This window comes from Crocodylus porosus, unplaced genomic scaffold (assembly GCF_001723895.1).
Source record: "Crocodylus porosus isolate Cpor-Errol unplaced genomic scaffold, CroPor_comp1, whole genome shotgun sequence".
Taxonomy (NCBI): Eukaryota; Metazoa; Chordata; order Crocodylia; family Crocodylidae; genus Crocodylus; species Crocodylus porosus.
This window is the reverse complement of record NW_017728909.1, coordinates 27503713-27531072: the sequence shown is the minus strand read 5'-3', so window position 1 is coordinate 27531072 and position 27360 is coordinate 27503713. Positions and strand designations below refer to the sequence as shown.

Here is a 27360-nt window from a genome sequence, read left to right as displayed (position 1 = left end):
AGGGGGAAGGAGGACTGCTGGAACCTAGGGCCTGAGGCACAGAGGTTGAACCAAGGTTTTCCTAAGCATTAGCAAGACAGTGTTGGGATACAGGGCCTTTAGTCTATCTTGCAATGAGGCCTAACCAGCTGCAGTAGAGTGGCAGTGTGACCTTTTTTTGACTGTCATAGTCCTGACTTGTGATGGCTGTGTGGTATATCAAACCCCCTAGGTTTTTCTCAGTAATGCTACTGCCCAGTCAGTTATCTTACATTCTGTATTTGTGCTTTTGAATATTCTTCCCTAGGCATATCACCTTGCATTTATCTGCATTGAACTTCATTCTGTTGTCTGTAGCCTGGCCTTTCCAATATTTTCAGAGGCTTATGAATTCTACTCTATCTTCTAAAGTGCTTGCAGTCCTTCCTAGTTTATTGTAATCTACAAACTTGATCAGGAAGCTCTTTATTTCGGCATCCAGATCATTAATAAGCATTTTGAATGGCACCAGGCTCCTGATAGACTCCTGTGGAACCCCACTCAAAACCACGTGCCATTTTGACATCAATCCACTTACAATTCCCTTTGCTTGTGGTTTATTGAGGTGTCCATAGAGTAGGTCATAGAAGAAACTGCTAAACTAAATAGTGGCATATCATCTGGGCTGGATGGTGTTCACCTAAAGGTACTGAAGAAAACTTGAAATTGTAGATAACACTCTCTTCAGTGTGTTAACCTATTGTTAAAACAGCTTCTGTACTAGAGGCTGGAAGGTAGCCAATGCAATGCCATGTTTTAAAACATTTCCAGAGGGGATCCAGAAAACTACGGACTGGTAAGCCAAACTTCTGCTCCTGGGAAATTGGTAAAAGCTCTGATAAACAGGATCGTCTTGCATGGGTGAGCAGGACATGTTAGGGAAAAGTCAACATGACTTTTGTAAAAGGAGGTTATAGCTCACTTAACACTCTCAAAGAACTCTACTAGATAACAAACCTGTGGATCAGGTTTATCCAGTTGATCTGGGTTTTCAGAATGCTTTTGACAAAGTCCTGCACCAAAGGCTATTAGCCTTTCATAGACTTAGAGACCAGATCCACTCATGGATCAGTTGCTAAAGGACAGAAAGCAAAGTGTGTAGGTTATAAATGGTAAATTCCTACTGTGAAGGAAGGTAAGCAGTGGGATCCTCCAAGAGCTAGTGCTGGGGCCTGTGCTATTCAACGATATTCATAAATCGTTTAGAAAAAGGATGAATAGTGAAGTGGCCAGGCTTGCATATGACACCAGATTATTAAGTGGTAAAGCCAAAACTGACTGTGAAGAACTGCATAATATTGAGTGAATGGGCAACAAAATATCAGATGAAATTCTATCCTGATAAATTCAAATTGAAGCACATGGGGGGGGGGGTGGAATAATCCAGGATGCCCATACACCAGGATGGGCTATACTTATTACAGTTCAGGAAAGAGACCTTGAAGTTATTTTACATAGTCCTTTGAAAACCCTGGCCCAATGCTCAGCAGTCCTCAAGAGTACAAATGGAATGTTAGGAATTATGAAGACAATTGAAAACAACACAAGAAATGTCATACCACTGTATTGATTCATAGTACCCATACCTTGAATACTGTGTGCACATCTGTTCCCTGTACTTCTGGAAGAGTATCATAGACCTAAAAAGGATACAGGGCAGGACAACAAGGATGATAAGGGGTGTGGAGAGGCTTCCTTACAAGGAGAAACTAAATAGATTGGGGCTTTTTCAGCTTAGGGAAAAGATGAACGAGGGGAGATATAGAGTCTCTAAAATAATAGTGTAGAGAAAGTGAATAGGAAACAATACCAGACCTGGAGGACACACAAGAAAATTATTAAGAAGCAGTTTTATAAACTAATTAAAAGTTCTTTTTCACAGAGTATGTAATCAACTGGTGGAATTCCTTGCCACAAGAGGATGCAAGAGGCTATGACAATTTAACTACTTTCAGAAGAGAGTTAGATTCATACAGGATAGGTCCATTAGTGAGTATTAACCGTTATAGTTATAGGTGCAAGCTCTAGATTAGAAATTAGCCTTACAGTCTCCAGTATTTGGAGGTCTAGGAAGAGAGGGAGGAGGACAAATCAGTCTGAATAGGCCCTGCATAAGTACTATTCCACGTAGTGTTTAAGTTAATTTACCACTCAGATGCAGAATAATGAGCTAGATTGTCTGATCCAATATGGCATCTCTTCTGTTCTTAACTACATAACGTCTTTGAGGTCTTTTATCCGCTTCATAACAGTTATACTCGGGTTAACTGCAACTGCATAGAAATAGTGATGGTGAAGCAGCTGCCAAAGGACTGCTTTTTTTTTTCTGGGAAAATGACTAACAAACTTCTGTTTCAGGATTTATAAACCACCCCTTCCCCCCATTTCAGAGTTTCTTATAGCACAGCGTTCAGCAACATTTTTTGGGTAGAGTGCCAAAAACACCTACAACCGTGACTTGTAAGATGTTGGCATGCTGGGGGCAGATGGCAGGGGAACCAGGAAACTTGTTAGTTGTGGCAGCGTAGCCCCGGCCCCTTCCCTGAGGAACATGTATCAAGCAAAATGCCTTTGCATGATGCTGTTAATAGCAGCTCTGCAAAATTAGTAGAAACTTTGAAAATGCTGGGATCAAATCATGGTCAAAGCTGGACACTCATCAGCCGTGCATGGGGGATGGCTGTGTGTGTGGCACTGTAGATGCTGGATGGAAGTGGTGATTTGACTTCTGCTCAGCAAGGTCAAAGCACACAGGGGCTGCCAGGTGCCAGCTTTGAACTTGCCGAGTATGGGGATCCAGTCAGTTTCCCCCACCCAGCACTTGCACACCCCTAGACAGCCCTGACTTGGTTTTGGCTGTCCTGTCTCAAAGCCAATTAATTGTTGGCATTGTGACCAAGGCAGCTCAGGGTCTTGAACTGTGTTAGGGCTGTTCTCCTCTTCATGCTGACAATCAGCTGGTTGTCCACATGGGGCCTTGGGGCGTGCCACATGTTCAGTTTAAGGTGTCATACAAACTAACCACAAAAGATGTTCTGCGTTTGAGGTGTAACATCTTTGTGGCTGGTTTACCATTTTAATTATGCCATGTATTGCCTAAACATATGCCATGTTGCCATTTGTCTCAATTAACACATTAATTGTTCCATAAATATAACATCTGCCATGGGCTAAATGCTTATACTTGATTACCATGTATAGTAAACGTGTGTTTATTCATGAGAAATGGTTTCTTCAATTTACTTATAACAGGGATTATTAAATTTAAAAACAGAAACTGAAGCCTGTAATAAGTTTTAATGCCTGTCGTCTCTGAAATCTAGAACTTCTGGACAGTAAGTTCTAATGTAATGTTTATTAGCATAGTAACATTATATAATATAGTATTCAGAAGCTTACATGTTCCTACCATTATGTGACTAGTTAAGAAAGAAGTTACTTTTATTTGTAGACCAAATTCTATATTTAACTGTTGTATGTATGTTTTTTTTTTATGTATATAGGTGCATTGACATTCAACAGAGTAATGAAGTAGAGCGAACGCAAGCACTTCGTTTAGTCAGAAAGGTACGTTTAGTCAGAAAGGTAATCTTTATGCACTGTTCTGTCTCAACTTCTGGAGCCAATATGACTGATGGGTCTATCAACATAGAAGTGCCCCATTAAATCGGGAGTGGAGGAGCTTGTTTTTGCTGTCTAAGAAAATGCAGATTGCCTTCTAGAAGGATCTCGTCGGTCTGCAGCAGCTGGTCAAATAGAATTCTGATCTCGCTATACTTGTTAGATAATGCAGCTAAAGCTCTATATCTAGCTCCTGCCGGATAAGTTGGCATTTGTAGATCATTCACAGACTAAGTAATTTATTCTGGCATGAAGTACTTTATGTTCTGGTGGGCTTGGGTGTTCTGTATACAGCTTCATTTCTAGCTGGCATTAGCTACCTTGAATGGACAAAAAGATATCTAAGGAATCATCTGATGATTGGAGAAGTTCCCAGGATGGCATCTACAGGAGCACTGATTCTGTTATACTGCTCTGTTTTTCTTCTTTAGGGAGCCTGAAATTCTAACTCCAAAACTTCTAGTTCATCGTTCTAAAGAAACTGTTAGATATATTCCAATAGTTATATTTAGAGTGTGTTTTAAAGAAAAAAGTTCTTTGGTAGCACAGCCATAAATACAGAATTTTTCATATTAAAGACTGAAGAAAAAGCCGACGTTCTCTAGAACAGGGATGGCCAGCCCACAACACATAAGCCACAAGTGGCATGAGCAGCCTCTGTGTATGACATGCAGAGATTGGACAGAGCAGAATGCAGAACAGCAGTTTGCACAAGAGAAGGGCACTCAGGAAAGGTGCAGGGTTTAGCTTGTTGCATGCCTGCCAGAAAGGTTGGCCCCTGCTGCTCAAAGGTAATAAGTGATTTTCTGCTTCACTAGATTCTCTGATACAAGTTAAAAAAAAAAAAAAATCACAGCTCCTAAATATTCCTTGCCAATACAGTTAAAAGCAGGCTGTCTTTATTATAGATTAAGCACAGTATGTATTTAGTGCAAGGCATGGAATTGGCAGAGGTGTGCAGTGCTGTTGGATTGGCTTGTTTTAGCCTTATGCTCTTGGCCTTCACTGCAGAAATTTGATAGTTGATGGAAGGATTCCTTGCTTTGAGCTTCAAAGGAATATGGGAAAAATAAGTTTTTGTCCTGGAAAAGATACATTCAGAGCTAATTGACAAACAAATGGCTTTCATCATCACAACATTTACATAGTTACACAAGGATTCCCCCTCTAGTCCTGTGTTCAACTTCTTCAGACAGCTGGTGAACAAAACATGGACACCAGCACCGGTGAAACCCAGAAAAGGGGCCACTACATCTCCCTTTCATAACAAAGCAGCTGTTATCAGTGGCCTGTGCAATACCAGTGGGTTGAACATGAACCTGAACAAAATGGACGTTATACAGACAAAAATACCCTAAGGAATGTATAACCATTGTGAGTTTTCTTATGCAGAACATAAACTGACTTGCCATTGTAAGTCAGTTCCAAGTTCAGGACAGTTGTTAAATATCTCTCTTTCATGCTAAGACTTCTGTGGCAACGTTGGTGAATTATGCTTCCCAGCGGCTCTTATTAGGATGGTGTCCCATCTTGGCAAGGAATAGTTTGACTTCAGAAAAAAATACTTTTGTCACATTCTGCATGGACCACAGCAATACAGTATGCCTGAGCAGCAAACAGACAGCCCATAAAAGACTCCCCCTAGTAAAGAACATTGCAGCACGTCCTAGCAGTATGTCCTCTGTCCTGTGTATGTCATGCTGGCTCCCCATAGTGAGATTCAAAGGCCAGGAAGAAAAATGTTCATGCCCCTTGTTGCACCACAGATGTCCAAAATTTGTGGCCATGACTTACGTGGTATAAATTGATGACATTTTTTTGCAGCAGATGTCTGTTTGCTTCATGGCAATAGAGGGGGTAGCCTGCAGCTGCCCAGGGTTTCCAGCAGCCCTGAACAAGCACTCCTACTGCTTCACAGGCCCCTGAAGCCCCAGAAGTGCCTGGCCCGGTCCCCCCACTTGCAGAGGCATGCCAGGGAATCCATTGAGGGGCACATCTCTGCAGATGGCCAAACCTGGGGTTTTCCCATTTACAAAAAAGTGCCCTGAGCATTGTCCCATAGTATTGGGCCTTAGATGCTGCTGTCTCTATATAGCTTAAGAGATGTATGTGTATGTAAACTAGCATGAAAAAAATGCCAAATTGAGTTGACATTCATAGTAATAAAATACTTGAAATTTGAATATTTAGTAGAAGTTGTTTCTGTACTTCTAGAAGGCATGTATGTATTTCCACAAGGTAATATTCAGAAAACAGAATGGAAGAGAAAAGAAAAAAATACACTCCTTTTTTTCTTCTAAAAACAAAAAATCTTGAAACTCAACACATCCTTAATTGTAGGTCAGTTGCTTGCACGTGACATGTTACTGTTCAGCCTGTTGCTACAAGAAAGGTTACATTTTTATTAAGGGGTTTACGACATGCATGCACACATGCTCTTGCTCTTAGTAATTCTTGTTGTTTAGTATCATTATAGAAATGAAAGACTTACTGTGTATGCGGGTGGGGGAAGGGTTTAGGTTTTTCTCTAAAGTCCGGTCTGAAAGAGCTTCCTGTTTTGTGGCTAACAACAATACGGTATGGCAAGCAGTAGTTTCTCATAAACATGTTTACAAAAAGAAACTGGTTTAGTGGGCTTGAATTTATTTATGTAATAATGTTGGGCTCTTCATTTAATAATGACCTGCAAATAATAGCCAAATTCTGCTTGTTCCTTTTTTGGCTGATTTGCATGATTATATCAGGAATGTCTAGAAAGTATATACAAAAGAAACATTTTTACTTCTCTCACCTAAAGTCTCTGACTGTAAATCAGGGGATGGCAATGTTTTTGGACAGAGTGCCGAAAACACCTGCAAACTCAGCTTGTAAGATGTTGGCATGCTGGTCTGATGGTAGGGGAGCTGCAATGGGCCCAAACCTTGTGGCAGTGCAGCTCCAGGTCCTTCCTTGTCTTCCCCCCCAAGGGAAGCAAAGCAAAATGCCTTTGCGTGCCGCACTCTGGCACCCATACCGGGGTTGCCTACCCCTGCTGTAAATAGATGTCTTGTCTGTCACGGGTCTGATTGTCCTAGGGTTTGACCCCAGATCAAAACAGATGCAACATGGTCATGTATACTGTACATGTTGCCTTTCCAAGCTTCATTGTTGCTTCTTGCTGGCTTGTCTGGGCAGCTAAATAACCTTACAGATGCACAAAAACATTAGCTTAGTTTATCTTGCATACTGTGAAATCTAACCATAAGTTTATAGGAATACCTTTAACAGGAGATGACTCAAATCAGCATAATTTAAGTTTTCTTTAAATAGGATACTGGATCCAAAATAACCAGGATTAGGGATTAAGCAAGATAAATAACAGCCGCCTCCACATTTTGCTACTCTTATTACTTCCTTTGGCACGCTAAATGGCATCTGTGGATTAGCCTAAAATGTGCAGTAACTTGCATAACGTATAGCCTCTAGAGAAATTTTTTCTGCATTGATTACTACTAGTTCAGTTGGAGATTTATTTTAAGGTTCTTATGCATAGTTAATTTAAGGCTTCAGAAGCTAAATCCTTCCTCTGAGCTTGCTTCTTGCTCTGTTCCTGACTCTGCCATCTCTTTCCAGAGCCACTAAGAGCCTGGGCTCAGTTATCTTCCATGGAGAGACTCTTAGTAGTGAGATTTGCAAACCGGGCAAAACAGGTTCTATAGCATATATCTTTCTGTTAGTCTAAAATTTTTATGTAAGGAGTACCTGTGGTTGTGTATCCAGTTTTGTCTGAAGATGACTTCAGCCATGTTCCATGGATATAAGCTGTATTCCTTTTCTCTGAGGACTTTAAATGCTGTGTACTTATGGTAATGGGGTGTAGATATTGCAATGATAGGCAGCATAGAAATAGGAGTAGTAATAACAAATTAGCAGCTTCATTTGCCTAAGATATTTAATGCAAGCAAACAGGATGTGTCATTTAGAAGAGGTGTAGGAAACATTTTCTGACTGTGGGCTGGAATGAACTACTGCAGGACGGAGGTGGGCAGGTAGGTGGGTAATAGGACCCTACTGCCACTGCTGCTTGTTTTCCTGGAGGCATGGGGAGAGTACCTGCAGAAGACAACCCCCACCACCGTATGACACCAAAGTCCTGTGTCCTCCCAGAGGTTTCTGACCTCTAGTTTAGAAGGTTATAACAATTACAATGCTTGTTTATGGCTTATTATGCTTTTCCCTTAGTTTTGTAATATAATCAGATTTTAAAGGAAAGTAAAACATCTTTATGTTGAAAAGGTAGTTTAACCATTTTCCTGTCATACCTCTTAAACTAACAGGAGGTGTTGAGAGACTTTCTAAACTCTTGCCAGCTTTTTTTTAACCTGTGATACTGTGTCACACCCTAAGCATGGTGCCTGGACAATCACCTGAGAGATGCATCATTGCAAAGTATATCCTAAAGGATGAAGGGTTCAGAATAATGTTTCAGTAACAAGGCAGTGTGGTATACACAATAAAGCCCCATGTATTAATTGGAATGTTAAAACTTAAGACAAAGTCTTACAGTTCATATAGCAGAGATTAATTACACTGCACGCTTTTGGGAAAGTGGTTTCCATACCATAATTTAAGAGCCTAACCTGTCAGCTACATCTGTAAAACCCCACAAGTAATGTAGTTTCTTCTGCTTGTTCGACACCCTTTGTTCTCCATGTTGCAATGCAGTCCCTTCTGTGGGTTTGAAGAGCTCTGCAGAATGGGAGAGTTCACTTTAGTGCAACTTAACATCTGAGTAGCTGTTGAAATGGCTGCCTTGCAGACCTCCTGAGTACTGGACAAAGGAAGAAAATTGTAAGCTGCTGCATGCTGTATTTCACGTTCTCTCTGTCATTAAGGTTTGACAGAGACTGCTGAAGGAGATCTGGGTAGGTGCTCTATTCAGTCTGGAGCTGTGTCCCTTTAGCACCAGTTATGGGGAAACTAAAAAACCAAGCAGGAAGGAGAAAGAATACTATAATGGTAAGCCATTCAGTTCAGGAGTAAGAGGCAAGAGTATTGAAGATTTATTTGATACAAGGAAGTAATATATGTTGCAGTTCATTTGGCATTATCTCATAACAGGATGCTAGTGAGTATGTGTGAAGAAATGTAGTGATACACTGTGGAAGAAACTACTCATCTGGGTCTGTTTGTTTTTTGGCAGATGATCACTGTGAATGCTTCCTTGTTCCCTAGCTCCATAACTAATTCCTTGATAGCAGTTGGAAATGATGGCCTTCAGGAACGAGACAGAATGGTTCGAGCTTGTATTGCCATTATTTGTGAACTAGGTGAGAACCTTAGAAGAATTAACAAATGTTATCAATTTATCTTATTTCTAAATGAACCTTTCTCCTCAAGGATCTTATTAAACAGGAAAAATAACTGGATAAACAGGAAAAATAACTGTACACAAAGTGTTGTCAACTTAAAAAGTAAACTATAAAATGTTTTCCATTAGTACTTGTGAGTTGCATATTTATTGATTTACAAAATGTAGCAAAATGACAAATTTTCAGAATTTGCTTTTTTCCAGATGTTTTAGTGACTTTTTTTCTTCTGTATTAGCACTTCAGAATCCAGAGGTGGTGGCTCTTCGGGGAGGACTAAGTACCATCCTGAAAAATGTGATTGACTGTCAGTTAAGTCGAATAAATGAGGCTCTCATAACTACAGTTTTACACCTCATTAATCATCCAAAGACACGACAGTATGTGCGAGCAGATGTAGAATTAGAGGTAGTAACTTTGGTTTCTTTTCCCGTCTTAAAGTTGTTAATTTGCTCTGGTCATTTTGATGTCCTGAAGCATTTGTAATGTAGCAGATGCAAAGTACAGAATTGTTTCAAAATAGAAAAGAAGTGGATTTTGGCCACAGTGTGTTTAGTTCATTGTACAGTGACAAATAGCTCCAATTTGTCTCCCCTGCCTGTTATCAGTTATTCCATCTTTTATGAAAAGAACTATTCAGTCCAAATATAAAAGGAAAATGTTTTTAAAATGCTTTTTCGCACTACAAAATATGTGTGTATTCTGCATGAATCTACCGGTTTACGTCTGTTCAGAAGGAAGGGAAGGTATCTAGCTGTTTGTTATTCAGGCAAAAATTGATAAATACTTCGCCTGTATCATAAATTGCAACAGAATCAAGCATGGCATCATCAGTAAGTTTTTAAGCAAAGAGTGTTCAGGAAGATATTTCATGCTCGGGGTGTGACTGTTCTGGCTTGAATACTGGGTGCTACTTCTACTTGACATGATGCAACATGTAATGCTGCCCTCACTAGTAATTGACAATTGTCTATAATGGTCGGAAAACAAGCCACATGGCTAATATTCTCCTGAAAATGGAGAAAGGTAGGCAAGTTTCAGTTTTGCTTATTTTACTGCGTATTAGACTGATATGGAAAATTTAACTGTAACATTATAATTTTCACTTCTAATTTTTTGCTGTTTTACTTGTAAAAATCTGTTTTAAAATGTAACATTTTTAAAACTTGAAAATGGCTATTTCAATAGAATAAAAACATAATTGTGTTTGGAGCAGAAACCATTAAAAACTTGAGGTGGGGGTGAGAAACAGATTGGCTCTTTACTCTTTCAAGAGAGTAAATGTGTGCGTGTGTTTGTGTTTGTGTTTAGCGAATTTTAGCTCCGTACACAGATTTCCACTACAGGCACAATCCAGACACAGCAGAAGGACAGCTTAAGTAAGTATATCGTGGTTTCTTGTGCTACTGATTGTTGTGAAGGTGTAGTATTAAAATCAAAACTTTTCCTCTTCAAAGTGACTTAAATATACTTTGGTTCTCAAAAGTAAAATCAAAGTAATCATTTTCCAAATAGAAAGTAGAAGTTACAATATATTAAATTAATTGGAATTTAAATAGTAAAAACATAGAAATATACTTCTTTTAAATTGTTTGTCACAACTTAAAAATAGTTATATATTTTGTTTAAAGTATGTGGTGTAAAAGAGGGCATTGTTTTTGTGGAACATGTCGGTCTTTCATGGGCAGAGGAAGCTGTGCAGTTTTGGACTGTCTCCATCCTGATAGTAGTTAAACCAATCCTGACTGACAGATAAGGTCAGGACAGTATGCTAACCAAAGGAGAGGTCAGGGAGATGGCTTTTTCTTGCACGTACACAAGTGTAAAGGGGTTGTGCTAATGGACACCTACAAACATTTTTAATAGCTGGTGTTCTGCATTTTAAAGATGGAAGGAGGTAATTTTGTTTAATTAAATACAGATAGCCTTTACACATTCAGCTAGAGGTACATTCCTGGCTAGCAAGGAAGGTTGTTCTTTAATTCTACAAGAGTAGTGTTACAATTTAACACTAATTCTATAACCTTGCAAATCTCAAACTAAATTTTTCTTATATTCTGGATCTCATTCTTCAAAAAAGTCTCTAATGTTAGCAATGGGTAATAAAGCAAGTGCTGCTGTAGGCTTAATGGTAAGCTTACAACTAGTTTCATAGTTTCCTGGGTCAGAAGGGACCTGAGCAGATCATCTAGTCCGATTATTAATTATTAATGTGATTATTATTTTTATAACAGAGAAGACAGAGAAGCACGGTTCCTAGCTAGTAAAATGGGAATAGTGGCAACGTTTCGATCATGGGCTGGTAAGGTGCTTTTTTATTTATTCCTAATTTTGTGATAAGGAAAGGAGTTTTATGCTCAAAGTGGAAGAATTATTTACTGAAGCCCCAAATCTGTCCTTATTAGTCTTTTGCCTTGTGTTAAGCAGTTCTTTGTGTATGGTAGGCCAATGAATGTCTTGATGTCAAATCATAAGGCAACATACAGCCTCCGGGATGGATCCAGCCTGCAAACCACTTTCATCTGGCTCACGGTGCCCCCCAGCAAATTGCACCCTGCCCAGCCTTTCAGCCCTTGAGGGTGGGAGCCAAGCGCCCACATGTATACACAGCCCCAAATGTACCCTATTGCACCTCGCTCCTACCCTTGTGGGCAGAAGGGCACAGCCCAGCCAGCTTGCAGCTGCTGCTGCAGCCTCTGGTGACCTGCTCTGCTTCCCCGGTGTCCTTCTGGCTCTGGGCAGCAGGTAGGAAAGTGATGGGGGAAGGACTGCAGCTGATCGGGAGCATGGGACTGGGGCTGGTAGCAGTGCAGAGCTCGTGCCCAGGGGGGCAGCAGCAGCAGGAGCTGGGGTGGGCAACGTGTGGGTGTAAGAGGGTGGGGGCGTGGGAACCCTCTTACACACTCCCCCGATGGTGTGCAGCCCTGGCAGGCAGGTCAGGGGTTAGGGGTTGGGACTACCAGTCCCAAGATGGCAACAATGGGGCAGGGCAGCTGTCAGAGGATGGGGCTACCTATACAGCCCTTGACAGCTCACCAAAACTCATTAAGCAGACCTTCACCCAAAATAATTGCCCGTCCCTATCATAAGGGGTTTCTATGTTGCATCTTCTGATTGGCTTTCCTGACCAGAAGATGATTCTTTTAGTCGCCAGTAGGGGAGTCCTATATCAGATACTAATTTACTTTATTTGAAATTCATGACATATTCTGGATTTAAGTGTGAAGTTGGATGTGTTTTTTTTCTGTCTTTGAAATTTGTTCTAAGCTCTGTTAGGATGAAAAATAGCTTTGTCTGTCTGTACTAGGAATTTATACATGTGTACCCTAACTTTACCAGTGGCTGCTGGCCACTGAATGCAATCTCTCATATAGACGCTGCTTGAATCTTGATGTAGAAAGTACTTCTCAGTTGACAAGACAGTGCCTTTTCTATCCTTTTTTCTAGTGCTCCAAAATAAAAATAGAAACACAGTTGTTGCTTGAGTCATCTCACACCTAAATGAGACATTAGACCAGTTAAAACTAAATGAAATGAGAAGTCAGGTTTGTCTGACCTCCTACCAAAATCGTATTCTTTAATGCTAGTTGACCATAATGTGGAAATGTTTAGACTGAAGAGTGAATTCTCTTGATGAATAGCACAGTATCTCAAATTTAATAATAAGATTTAATTTGGTATTCAGATATCCTTCAAGAACTATGTATAGGCATCCCCACTTACAAAAATCGCATTCAGATTTGGAAACTTCCAACATTTCCATACCTACTCACCTAAGGCTAAAGTTTCTTCAGAAGGACAAAGGAATAATGGGCTTGAAATATACTGTTTTCCTTGACATTTCTTCTATTTTCCCTTTCTATGCCTTTCTTCTTTTTAAGACATTCACTTAATTTTAAAAGTTAACTTTTAAAAGATTTTTAAAGAGGGATGCAAGCTAACTTTATTCCTCCTTTTTTGTGTTTACAACTATCAGACATGTAGAGGATACTCTTCTTCAGTTTTATCATAGGTTACTTAGGATTTATCAGGGATGCATATTATAAGCTCCAGCATGAAAGTGTAGAAGATAAAGGCTTTCTCTGTCCAAGACCCAAGTTTTTTAAGTATGTGTTAGCAAAAGTAAAAAAAAAAAAAAAAAAAGAATTTTAAGCAGTCTGTCTAAAAACCCCATATCCCCCTAATTTCTACATTCTACTCTGCCTTGGCAGATGTTACACTTAAGATGCAATTAACCTGATAAAAGCACCATAAACAGTAACCCTGCCCACACATTTAGGGAGTTAATGGCAAACAAAATGAGAAATGTGGATCTGGTTTCCCTCATTCCTTAAATTGAATGAATAGCACGGTATCCCTGCCATATAGCCAGATTCATGAGGCTACATCCCCATAGCCAGTGCTGGCAGGATGACAGCTGCACGTTGGAGTCCTGCACAGGGCTTCACTATGCAGCTTTAAGTCTGCTCGTGAATGGGGAGCTGGGATGCTAGCTTGTGGATGCTTACCATGAGGCTCACTGTGCCCCAGCAGCTCCCTTGGGAACTGTGAGGAAAGGCAGCCAGCCAGCCAGGCTTGTTTGTGCCTAGCTGGGCTGCCCAGCATGGAGGTGAGGGTTAAACTCCTGGCAGGGGGTTGCCCCTTGGTTCCTCTGTATAGGAGCTGTACAGAAACAGGAACCTAATTGCATTGCAAGGTTCCTGTTTAAAATAATAGTGCAGTTAGGACTGGCCTCCAATCCCAACCATCTGGCATTCTGCCACACGTGGGATGGCAGGATGTGTGGTTGTTGGGAGTGGGGATCAGATCCCGTTTCGATATTATTTTAACATCTGACAGGGGCCTTAGTTGTTATTGTCGTCATTTTAGTAGACTTTTAGGCTTGGTATAGACCGTTAAAAAGTCTGAGGCTGAATCTGTTCAGTCTTTGCAGGTTAGTCTAACCTGTGTACATTGAACCAATAAGCAAGTGAACAGACGTTCACTTTTGACTCGGGGGGAAATACAGCCCCATGCCTGCAGTGGCTCAGACCAGAAGTTGGGGGCACTAGAGCATACATCCCTGCTCATCTGGGGCAGACAGCTTGTCCACCCTATGAGGGGTGGGGGGATTTACAGGGAAGGTGTAAAGCATCCTGGGATGCTGGAGGACTGTAAGTTAACTTGAATCTAAAGGGGATCTGGGACAGAATTCAGTAAACCAATTTAACCTAAATCAGTTGAGTCTGATCCTACATCCATCCAGGTTTATCTTAAATTAGTTTCAGCCATTTGGAAAGCTGTTTATATGCACGGAACTTCTGTTGTTTTACAGATATGAGCTGGTTTCCGATCACTTATACTAGTTTGTGTAATTTCTGTCCCTAGCCCTTGTCATCAGTAGACTTCCAGTTTCAAATTTAAAACCTCTTCAGGCAAATAACTTTAGGTTTACTCATCTAGAAAGTGAAAATGAATTTAAGCACGGTTTTTTTGTTCATTGCAGGTTCCATTTGGGACAGTACATGTTTGTTTTCTTTTGTTTGTGTTGTTGCAAGTATTGTCCAGTGGATAACCCTGCTAGTCTGTTTCTTTCTTAATTCCTTCAGCTCTTAAAGTACTTTCCTCTTTGCAATTTTTTGCTAATTTTAATGTATTGGGGTAAGAGCCTTTTTTAGTTCCATTATTGAATCTATTATGTTGATTGTGATCTAAATGTGAAAGGGTGGGTCAGTACAAGGAAATGGGCAAGCTTAAGTAACACCAAATCAGTACTTGTCAATATGATGGCTTGTGATCACAGCTTTTCCTATTCCCTAAACTTTGTCAAGTTGCTTTGGATTTGCAGGACTGAAAGGGATCTCAAGGGTACTGGAATCCAGGCTACTGCAACTCAGCTATCTCTAAAAGATGCCATCTAGCCTCTTCTTAAAAACCTGCAGTAAAGAATATTCAACAGTTTCCCTAGTTAATTTGTTTTGCTATGTAATGGTCTGGCATTAAGGTTTTTCCCAAGTTAACCTAAAACTGCCTTTCTGGAGTTACTTATTTTGCTGCCCTGTGTGTGGAGAGGAAACAGTTGTTTATAATCCTTTCTAAATCTTTCTCAATCTTTCAGATAAGTGAGAATGTTATTGTCACCGCTTCATCATCTTTTTTTTTCTAGACTAATCATTAGGAACCCCACCACCCTTTCTTCATTTGCCTTGCTTTCAAACTCTTGATAATCTTTGGGTCCCCTCCAGTTTGTCTGCCTGCTTCTTAAAATGGGTACCCAGAACTGGGCTCAGTACTCTGTGTGAGGCTTAGTCCTTGCTGAGGAACCACTGTCTGTTTTTCTGTGTATAACAGCTAAGAAGAGTTTTTAAGGAGTCATTTGAACAAGGATCGGATTATGGCAATATTTAAAGTCCTCATTGTATGTTTGTGGTGGGGGGCAGCACAGGAAAAACCAAATGTGTTTTGTAAGTTTAACAAGAGGATGATTACGTTTGACATCACTGTAGTATGGAAATAGCTCATGAAGGACCTTGAGAATAAAGATAAGGCTAATTTATATAGTGTTGTAGAGAAGGGAAGATAAAGAAAGAAATGGTTTCATGGTCAAAACAGTGAGTGAAGAAAATGATCTTTGCCACAGCATTGAAACAGGGCATAATCAATTAAAGAACAATCAGAATAGAGGTTTGTTTATTGAACATAATTATTTACAAATATCTAATTATTATGTAAAACATAATAATTCCAGTTAGAATGGAGATTGCTCACGGGGTGAGGGGATGACTCTAGGTTATGTTATCATTTTTTGTGATCTCTGCTTATATTCAGTCTGTTAGAAAATTGCAATTCATATTCATTTTTGTTAGTATTTTGTACAGTGCAATTAAAGATTTTTCTGGGCTGCGGGTTTGGGGATTTAATGTCGATTTTGTTTTCTAGGTATTATCAGTTTATGCAAGCCTGGGAACTCTGGAATCCAGTCTCTCATTGGGGTACTTTGTATACCAAATATGGAAATACGGGTATGTGGTAAATCCAAGGAATAATGTTGTACCTCCTCTTTGTAGTTTAAATTGCATACCTTTATAGCATAATATAATGATTTGTATTGGATATATGAGGCAATAAAACAGTTAGTAGATACCATTATTTATCTATTTCTTTTAGCCAATTTTATATTTTTTTAAGTGCCACAGATAGAAAACTTTTAAAGTGTATTTGTGGTTGTAGACAAGGTTGTTTGGGTAAATGTGATATCTTTTAATAAGAGGTTTTCTGCTACTTTGATAGTCTGTTTCGTGGAATTATATTATTTTTCATACCTTTCTACATTACATTATTTTTGATACCTTTCTAACTTGTTATAGTTTTACAAATTGTCTTCTTATTAGTTGTATGATTGTGAAAATGTTTCCCCTGTTTATAGCGAGGTCTGCTTGAGGTTCTTTATGATATATTTCGCCTTCCTCTTCCTGTCGTGACAGAAGAATTCATTGAAGCACTTCTCAGTGTAGGTGGGTACTAGGCATCAATGCCCAATACATATTACATCTTTTTGTATATTGAATCCATCAGTCTTTCTCCTGCACAGTTAATTATGTAAATATTGACTATTTCATCCATAACTTTTTAAAGCAAACTTGTTAGATGTTGCTTCTTTTAATGTGTTTTCAACTGTTTCTCAACAAAATACCTGTGTTCTGGTTTCTGCTGCCTCTGATTTCTGCTGTACCTTTAAAAGTGGTACAGAAGCCATATTTAAGCCAAACAGTTTCAGAACATTTTAAATTAATAGGATACGTTACAGAACTCAGTGTTTTATCAGAGTTATGGAAATCTACAATTGAAATGCTGTTTAGAAGGGAATATTTTAGACACTTGCATTGTATCAGCAACAGAGAAATAATCTTTAATATGAATGGCTTCTGCTGACAGTAATTTATTTGAAATTAATATTTAAGAAATAAAATAAGCATCTTTAAAATGCAGCATCCCTTTTATTCTTTTTTTTTAATATTGTGCTGTGTGGTACAGGAAACCCTTGCCATTTGCAGGGGATATGTTCTCATATGCCCCACAGATGGCGAAATCTGCAAATAAGGCAACTGCGTTCATGAACCCAATTTGTGTTCATGAACGCGGTGCCCCTGGCGGGAGGTGGTATAGCTGTCCTGGCAGTGGTGGTAAGCACAGAGCTCCCAAGGAGTTCCTTTAAGTGTATTTAAGATGCAGGTTCAGCATTCACAAATATTTGAAACTGCAAATACCAAACCCATGAATAGCAAGGTTTTCCCGTATACTGTCTGTCTGACGTGTTGAGGGTTAGGGTATATACAAGATAGACTTCTAGCTGAGAACTTTTAATGTGCTAATCATATGGTTTAAAAATCCCTCTGAAATGTGTCACTTCTGCTTATTTTGTTTAATATAATAAAATATTATAAAATAAAAATATTATAATAAACTAAATAAAACTGGTGATAAGCCACAGTGGTATCCTGTGACTATCACCAGGTGTTAAAACAATTACTTGACTTTTTTCTAAAATGTTAGGTTATAAGTAATTTTCTGTTCAATGCACAATTGTTTTTCCACATAACAAGTAGGTTTAATCTGTTATCAGTGGCTTTTAGACATCTACTTCGTTACTGACAGTGTTATAGACTAGGGAGGTAGTGCTGTCCCCTTCCTTGAAAGTATTTAAAAGGAGATTGGACAGACACCTGGCTGGGGTCATCAGACCCCAGCATTCATTCCCACCCAGGGCAGGAGGTTGGACTGGATCTAATAGGTCCCTTCCAACCCTGACATCTATGAAACTGCTAAACAGTAAAGCTCACTATTTCATACATTGTAATTCTTAAAGCATCTACTGCAATTTAATTAATTAATTTTGAAGAGTTCAAATTTAACCTTAATTAATCTGTGTTAAATTTCTAAATAACAGTATTTTCGCTTTAGGTTACTAGTAATACATACTCAACAACTTTTGCACATTGTATATTTACTAATTATATGGTCAGTCTCATACCTACTGCAGTCTCCCTCTGAGGTGGGTATATAAGGTTTCAGGGACTGATATCCTTTCTGTGACTGTAAAAGAAGCCTCTTTGCTTCTCACTGCAGCTGTACAGAGCAAGGAAGGAATATACGCCAGTGAGGAGAAAATAGCCTCAGCCTTCCACCCTCCAAGACGGGCGGGTAATTATTTTGGGCAGAGGGCCGCTTGGCAGGCTGTCGAGGGCTGCATGGGTAGCCCTGCCCCTTGACAGGTGCCCCGGCCCTTGACAGGTGCTCCATCCACTGGTTACCGTCTTCGGACCAATGTCCCAAGGCCAGCACTGATGGGGCCTAAAGCAGGGCGCAGTCTGGCAGGGGTCCATGAAGCTGGGCTGGGCTGCACCAGCAGGGAGAGGGGGGAGCTGGCCCAGTTCCATGAAGCTCTTGCCAGCTGGGACCCGACACTTCTGTCACCCTGCTCTGGACCTCGCCAACACTGACCCTGGGGCACCGGTGCGGGCCCTGTGCTCCCACTGGTTCCCTGCCCACTCACACCCAGTGCCCCCCAGTCCCACGGTACAGGAGGGGGCAGTGCACAGCCTCAACCCCCTGCTTGCCAGCAGGGAAGAAGCTGATGCTGAGCGCAGGGAAAAGTGGCCCCTCGCCCACCCATGGCCAGCTCTCCCTGCTGCAGGTGCTCACAGCCCACACAGGGCTGTCCGGAACAGGCACAGGCAGCCCCAGTCTGGCTGCAAGTGGCTGCAGCGCGGGGCACCAGCCACATGGTAAGTGAAGGGCCACTCTTCCCTGCGCTCAGCACCAGCTTGTAACCTGGTAACCTAGCCCCGTTGCCAGCCTGGCAGTGGAGCTGGGTTACAAGGTGGTGCCAAGTGCAGGGGGGTGGGAGGAAGCAGCCCCTCACCCACCCCATGCCCGGTGCCCCACGCTGCAGCCACTCGCAGCTGGCCTGGGACTGCCTGTGCCTGCTCTGGACAGCCCCATGTGGGCTGCAAATGGCTACAGCACAGGGCGCCAGCCACAGGGTGGGGAAGGGGCCACTTCCCCTCCCCCCTCCATGATCCTTCCCTGCGCAGGGTCTCTCCTGCCTTTCTCCCCCCGCTTACCTGCAGTTTAGTCGCAGGGCAGCCATGTGCTCCCAGGTCAGAAGCCCCAGCAGGGGCTTCCGGCTGGGGTGACAGAGCCAGGCGGGCTGCTGTTATTGGAACCCGCCAGGCTTCCCCTGGGTCCTACTGCCCTTGGTTCCTGTCATTTTTGACGGGAACCAAAGGCAGAGAAGTATTAATTTTCTACATTTTTTAGGGGCCTTGCGGGCCAGATAGAATGGCCTCGGGGGCTGGATCCAGCCTGCAGGCCGTATTTTGCCTACCTCTGCTCCAAGAGTTCAATCTTTCATTTGCCCTAGATCAGTGCTTCCTAAACTTTTCTTCAGCAAAACTCCATTTATGGCCCCATTTCCTCATAATGGCCTCTTGCTCCCAACCTACAGTCCCCCACCTCTGTGACCCCATCCACTGATGTTGCGACCCTGTTTGGGGTCACAACACACAGTTTGGGAACCACTGCCCTAGATTATAGCTTGGCAGAATTCAGCCGTCAAGAAATTATGCTCCATATTGTCACCACCACTATTACGGAAAGACTGAGATTAGGAAGCTCAAGCTTAGAGGTAACAAGTAACTAACCATTGTTGTTAAAGTAACAAATAATTTATCTGTCATATAATGATTACAACTATAAATATCAAAATAGTGTTTTCATGTCAAATGTTACAATGACTGAGCCTGTTTTTCTTATTATAGACCCAAGTCGGTTTCAGGATTGTTGGAGACTTTCTGATGGTTTTGTAGCAGCTGAAGCTAAAACTATATTACCCCATCGAGCCAGATCAAGGTAGAACATTGACTAAAAGTAGCTAAATAAAACATTCTTTGTTGTTTTCTTGCTTTTATAATGACAAAATGAGAGAAGAAATGCACATTTCTGAATGGCTTGTTGCATGTTTTTTAGACCTGACCTCATGGATAATTATTTGGCTTTGGTGCTTTCTGCTTTCATTACCAATGGACTTTTAGAAGTAAGTGAAGATTCCAGCTGTGAATAAAATATTTATAATTTTCACCATGTATGTATATTAAGAAATCTGTTATAAAATACACATTTAAACATTGCATTTTATTTTTGAAGGGCCTAGTTGAGGTAATTACAAGCAGTGATGACCATGTGTCTGTCAGAGCAACTATCCTATTAGGAGAACTTTTGCACATGGTAAGTTTGGGGCTTGTTGTTTCTTATAGGAAAGATTTGGTAGCACCACCTGTTAGGTTGCTTGATGATTTCAGTTCATGGGACCCCATACTCAGTTGTTTGTAACGTTTGCCAAAGGCACACAGAGATTAAATCTGTGTGGCACGACATATAGTGCTCTGCATTGATGTTTGAGGCCTTGGACACACATTACTTAAGTAGCAGCATATACACAGTTATAATGCTAAAAAAACGAGTTTCTTCACATTCTTATTTGTAAGCAGAGCTGTCCCTTGGGGGCAGAAGTGGGCGAATGGGAGCGACTGCCCTGGGCCCCGCACTTTGGGGGTTCCTGTGGATAGTGCTGTACAGGCCCTGCCAGTGGTGCCACCACTCCGCATGGCCACCATGCACTGCCAGCTCCACACTTGGCTGTTCACCACCCCACTCCTCACAGGCTGACATGCCCTGGGCCCCTCACACTGCTAGGGTTGGCTCTGTCTGTAAGGCTACATTTATGGCAGATCTGCTTCAAAGTGGAACTTCTTTGTAGTGCCACATATTGTAGTGCTTGATTCAGTGCACAAGGTAGACATTATTGAGGATAAAGCAGGGGTGAATCCAGTTTATGTAAGACTCCATCTCCTGTGCAAACATTGGAAGGTGTGTAGCAGGTAAGGCAGAGGATTGCAGCAGGTCTCATAGTTAAGGTAGTTTTAATGTTACCATAGTGAATTTGACTCTCAGTCCCTGTCTCTGCTTCAGAATTTCTGTATGATGCTAGGCAAGTCATCTAAGCCTTTTCCATGAGTGGTCACCAATTGCATGTTCTTCATCTTTCGGGTTTATGACTTGAGCCTATTTGCATAAAATGAGGAATACCCTTAACACTGTAAAAAGTTTGGCTTTAAGTGACTTGCCTGGCATCAGATCATACTGTCATAAAGAAGTAGGGCTAAAAGGGACATCCAGAGGTCATCTAGTCCAACCCCTGCTGGGCAGGATCATCCCTATTCAGACCATTCTGTGCAATCCATAATCTAAACTCTAAATAAGACTACCCTCAACCCTGACACAACACAGACCTAACACTGCCACAGATAAAGCAAGGCAACCATGGCAGCCAATATCTTGCTTCTAAAAAATGTTCTCAATATATACTCAAGAGGAAGGCAAAAAAATATAGTGATTGGTCTAACCCTGAACAGAGGTGCAAGACCCCCATCCAGGAACCTCTGCTTTTGCCCCCAAAAGGAACAATGGCATACCCCAGTCAAAGTCCCCAGCCTTGGCTGTAGTAAACAAGATGAATATGGGCGAACAATGTGGGGATGCGGTCAGGAAGGCTAACCGCACCTTGTCATGCATCCATAGATGCATCACGAGCCGATCCAAAGAGGTGATACTCCCCCTCTGTGGGACATTGGTCAGGCCGCAGTTGGAGTACTACGTCCAGTTCTGGGGGCCACACTTCAGGAGGGATGTGGACAGCATGGAGAGGGTCCAGAGGAGGGCTACTCACATGATCGGGGCAGCAAGGCAGGCTTTACGAGGAGAGGCTAAGGGACCTGAACCTATTCAGCCTTCACAAGAGAAGGCTGAGAGGGGATCTGGTGGCCATCTACAAACTGACCAAGGGGGACCAGCAGGCAATGGGTGAGTCCCTGTTTCCCCCGAGCGCTACCGGGAGTAATGAGAAATAATGGCCATAAGTAGATGAAGAATAGATTCAGGCTAGATATCAGGAGGCACTACATCTGGAACCAATTTCCAAGGGAAGCGGTGCTGGCTCGTAATCTGCGGGTCTTTAAAAGATGGCTAGATAGACACCTTGCCAGGGTCATTTGACCCCAGCATTCTTTCTTGCCCATGGCAGGGGGTCGGACTTGATGATCTGCTCCCTTCCAACCCTACCAACTATGAAACCACCCAATGCCTCTGAGAGAGGCTTAAAAATACCCTGACATGTATAGCAAAAAGGGGGCATGGGAGCAACTGTCAAAGTTCAGACGCATGATAAATATAGAATGTAGGCTTAGCTACAACTAGATTTTCCCTGACCAATGGCTGTCCAACCTTTTCTTGAATACCTTCAGTGGTAGAGAGTCCACAACTTCCCTAGACAGTTTATTCCACTGCCTTACTATTCTAACAGTGAAGACTTTTTTCCTGATATCCAATCTAAACTTATTTTGTTGCAGTGTCAAGCCATTGGTCTGCATCCTCCTCTCTGCAGGAACATCCTCTCTGCAGGAAGAGAGGTGCTTTCCTTTTTCTTTATGGCAGCCCTTCAAGTATTTGAAGACTGTTACCATGTCTCCTCTTAAGTGCCTTTTCCACAAGCTGAACATGCATAGCTCCTTCAGCCTCTTATATGACTTGACTTCTAAGACCTTGATCATCTTTGTTTCCTGCCTCTGGACCCTCTCTAACTTCTCCACATCCTTTTTAAAATGTGGAGCCCAGAACTGCACACAGTATTCCTGAGGAGGCCTGACTAGTGCTGAGTATAGGCACTATCAGCTCCCATGTCTTGTACCTAATGTTTCTACAGATGCATCCCAAAACTGCATTCACCTTTTGTGTGGCTGCATCATACTGCAGACTCATACTGAGACTGTGATCTACCAAGACTCCCCAGTCCTTTTCCATAGTGCTGCCATCCAGCCAGGTGCCCCCTGTTTTGTACTTGTGTTTTTTATTATTCTCCTGAGGTGTAGCACCTTCCATTTGTTCACATTGAACTTCATCCTGTTAGCTATAGCCCAGCTTTCCAATCTGTAAGTATTCTTCTGAATTGTGCTTGCATTCTCCAGCGTGTTCACAGTCCTTCCCAGTTTAGTGTCAAATGCAGATTTGCTTGAAAAACTTTCTATGCCAGCATGCAAGTCATTAATGAGTATGTTGAACAGTACCAGGACAGGCCCCTGTGTGACTCCATTTGAAACCTCCTGCGATTCTTATATAGACCAATTAATAATTACCCTTGTTTGTGGCTGTTGAACCAGTTATCCACGTTATAGTAATTTTTTCAATCCATATTTCTCCATTTTTTTGTGAAAAGGTTCTACAGTACTTTAAGTCTAGGTACACAATATCCACAGCATTCTTTCATCCACCCAGGTAATTAATTTGTCAAAGAAGGAGAGTAAGTTTGTTTGACATGATTTGTTTTTCATAAATCCCAGCTGGCTGCTTATGATTGGCCTTTCCTCTCCAGATACTTGCAAATAGCCTTCCTTAGGATATGGCCCAGTAACTTCCCAGGTATTGAGGTGAGACTAACCAATCTGTAGTTCCCTAGGTCCTCCTTTTTGCCTTTTTTTTTAAAGAGGGACACCACTTTGGTCCTTTTGCAGTCCTCTTGTACATGTCCTGTATCCCAAGACTTCATGAAGATCATTCCCATGGCCTCCCAAATCTCCTCTGCCAGTTCCTTCAGGACCCTGGGGTGAAGTTAATGTGGCATGGCTGACTTGAATTCATTCAGACCCACCAAAAGCCCTTGGATCATCTCTTGTTATCTCTTCCTTCAGCTCACTGCCTTCCTTATACAGATAATCCTTATTAAATGTCTGGTTGCAGCTTAATTTTTTTGTGAAGACTGAGGCAAAGTAGATGCTGAGTCTCTCTGTCTTTCATCTTCAGTTAGGAATTCCCCCTGGCTTGTTAACAGAGGGCCCACAACTTCCTTTGTCCTTCTTTTCTGGCCACAATGCTTATAGAATGCCTTTTGTTGTCCTTGACTTCCTTTGCCAGGTGAAGCTTGTTCTTTATTATTACCTTCCTGATGTTGTCTCTGCAGCTTCTTGCTATTTCCTGGCATGCTTCCTTGATGACCAGCCCTTTCTTCTGTGGCCTGTTGCATCTTTCCTTTTGTATTTGTAGCACATTAGAAGCTCCTTGTGCAGCCACATTGGTGTCTTTCCATTCTTCTTGTGCTTCCATCATGTTGAGACAGTTTCTTTTTGGGCTTCCAATACTACGTCCTTTAGAAGCTCCCAGCCCTCCTGACCACCTTTATGCTGCAGTCTGTCCTCCCTTGACACTATGCCTGCTGTGTCCTTAAATCAATTGAAACCCACTTTTTTTTTAAAACTGGTGCCTTAATTTTGCTGAACTTATGCTTTCCCTGGGTCAGGATCTGGAATTCTGTCATATCATGATTGCTTCCTCCCAAGTTACCCATCACCTTCATATCCTCCACCAGTTTTATCCTGTTGATAAGGACAAGATCCAAGATGATTCCATAGTTGTATCTGCACTTTCTGGAAGAGAAAATTGTCCTCCACACAAGTTAGGAACCAGCTTGACACTTTGTTTGGCTGCATTGTTCTTCCAACAGATATCTAGAAAACTGAAGTTTCCCATCAGTACTATCTCATAGCTTTTGAATAGACTTGTCACCTGTTTGAACACAAATCTTCTTCCTCCCAAACCAGGGAGCAAGTGTATGTGTTTTTGACATAAAGGCAACACCACCAGCTTTTCTCCAAACCCTGCCTTTCCAAAAAAAGTTGACATTCCAGTCGCAGTGTTTACATTCCAGTCAATGCTGAAATTCCAGTCATAAGAACTGTCCTACCAGGCAGGGCTCTGTGATGCCAGCCAGACTGCAGTTCTTTTCACAGGTTTCAGCTTTCAGCTTTTATTCCCCATACTAATTGCATTTGTGTATGTGCACTGGACATATTTTGCATTTTGACCTACTTGCTTCCCTTTTGTTTCACTTGTTGTGGTCCTGTAGCTTTCTGGTCCTTTCCCAGAATTAAGATGCCCTTTGAGTCCTTTCCCTTGTAGACCATGTGCTGTGTTGCTGGAGGGTTTTGGTCACCATCCCCCATGGAATCTAGCTGAAAGATAGAGACAGAAATGAAATCTGATTCTTCAGGATGGTATAGCATTGGTCTGCCAGCTATTGTCTCTGTTTCTGCAGTCTGCTGCTACAGTCACTATCCATCTTCCAAATTCTGCAGCTTCATGCCCAAAGCAATTCATTCGCTTGCTCTGGAGGAGACAAGGGGCCATGTAGAAAAACAGCTTGTGATCATGTAGTTAAAGACTATCATAATCTAGGTGCCTCTTGGGCTAAATTAACATTTGACAGGCAGCTTTTGGCACTTTTTAATACTGTAATATTTGGTTTTTTTCCAATATTAATGTTCTTTACTGTAGACTTTGTTTAATTCTTTAAGGCCCTTGGCATTATTAACTTAAGACATGATTAACGAGTTAATAATATTTAAAGTAGTAACTTGGGAATACTTTCATGCAGTTAATGCTGCAATAGAACAGATAATAAGCCAAACATTTCTTACACAAAATATGTGTAAGAACTTTGTGACTGGTTCTTAGTGTGCCTTAAATTGAACAGATGGCCAGCACCGATCAGCTGATCGGCGCTTCTAGGCACAGAAGCATAGTGAGGTCTTCAAGACTCCAGTGCATGGTAACAATGTAGTTGCAATCACTGAAGGTGTACAAATAATGTGTTTTGAGGAGGATCTGACTGGTATTGGAGTATTGTCTGTAGTGAATCCTCAGTGTTGTAATGCTCCAAGTGAGAGTAACTAGATTTTCACTTTCAGAGAATGCCGTAAGGCTCCTTTGCTTTTCCATAGTTTTCCTTAATTGTAGCTAAACCATTTGACATGGGAGATTTATTTTTGCAAAAAATGAACAAATGGTTAAATTGGGGTAGAGAGAGAGAGAGTCAGTGTGGAACGGATGAGGGAATAGTTCTGTCCTGAGTATATTTTACTACTAATGTCTCGATGTTTCCATTGCTTTGGCTCAGTACTTATTTAAAAATTAGGTCATTTTAATATAAGTTTATGAATGAAACTATATTAATGTTACAGAAATGCTACCATATTTTCTCACATATAAGATACATCTTTCCCTTGAAAATCAGACCCCCCACCACCTTGGATAAAATCACCCTGCTTTTATTCCTGCTCCACAGTGGAACAGCTGTGGCATTGCTATTCAGGCACTGTGAATTCTTCACTGCACAGGTATTACTAATCAGTTATCCCTTTCTAATGGTCCTGATGTTTCACTAATCAAGCTGTGAACATTCCTTAAAGCAATTCTATTGGCTGCTCCTAGTGTCTGTCTCTCCCTCTGTCGTCTTCTCTCATATCCCTGGAGATTCTTCAGCACTTTTCAGAATCAGATATCTCCCCTCCCCCCTCCCCTCCCCCCCCATGGAGACCAGTCTTTAGCAGAAGCTAGAGTTTTAGCTTAAGTTAAGTGGAAAAGTGAGAGTTAGTCAAATGACAATTAGTCTTCATTTGTCCCTCCTCTATACAGCTATAGCTCTGGAATAATCCCTCCCCCTTCTTCATTCTGCCTTTCAGAAACAAGATGCACGTTATATTCTGGGATGTATTGTTTGCAAAAAAATAGTACCATATTTTTTAGTATGTTGTGGCAACTGTAACAATATCTTTGGCTGCCAGACAATCCAGAGGGTCACTATCAAGTTAGAAAATAATTATACTTCCTATTTCAAGTCTTTTCGGTATTGTTAGAAGTTTCACCTGGGACTATTGATTTGAGAGAAAGAAGACAATTTTATTTATTCATTTGCATTTATTTTGTCTTTGACAACCTGGTATTACATTTATGCTGTATATTGATTGTAAAACCATAAATTATCTGGGGACCCACAGGCAAGTCTAGTGCCTAAATCTACACTCCTTTGTAAAAATGTACCAAGTATAATTGTGTTATATTGATATATTTGGGTGGTTTAATGTATTTGGGAACCAAGCATCAATCATATATAAAAAAAAAAAAAATGTTCCAAGCCTTTTATGCTATGTGAAGAGTAAACAGACTGTTGTATATACAAAAGTCCCATATTTTGTGTGGCGGGGGATGGGACACGTATAGGGACATATGGCTGAAGCTATATAATGTCAACATATAGTTAGGCCTGATTTTTAACAATATGTGTCTTCCTTTTCAGGCAAACACAATTCTTCCTCATTCACATAGCCATCACTTACACTGTTTACCAACGCTAATGAATATGGCAGCATCTTTTGACATCATGAAGGAGAAAAGACTGTAAGCATGCAAAGTTGTAGTAAAATACTAAAAACACTGGGAATGAATGATC

At 41.2% G+C, this 27360-nt stretch overlaps 1 protein-coding gene across 1 annotated transcript in view; it reads left to right on the top strand.

Annotated features, from left to right (window-relative positions):
• RICTOR (RPTOR independent companion of MTOR complex 2) overlaps window positions 1-27360 on the top strand; it is a 154082-nt gene that overhangs the window by 75779 nt on the left and 50943 nt on the right. Inside the window, exons 6-16 of the mRNA XM_019531985.1 lie at window positions 3522-3585; window positions 8822-8948; window positions 9226-9395; window positions 10299-10366; window positions 11222-11289; window positions 15906-15988; window positions 16393-16480; window positions 19787-19877; window positions 19995-20061; window positions 20172-20252; window positions 27208-27308. Of these exons, the coding sequence (XP_019387530.1) occupies window positions 3522-3585; window positions 8822-8948; window positions 9226-9395; window positions 10299-10366; window positions 11222-11289; window positions 15906-15988; window positions 16393-16480; window positions 19787-19877; window positions 19995-20061; window positions 20172-20252; window positions 27208-27308 (1008 nt within the window). The remainder of the gene's footprint in view (window positions 1-3521; window positions 3586-8821; window positions 8949-9225; window positions 9396-10298; window positions 10367-11221; window positions 11290-15905; window positions 15989-16392; window positions 16481-19786; window positions 19878-19994; window positions 20062-20171; window positions 20253-27207; window positions 27309-27360) is intronic.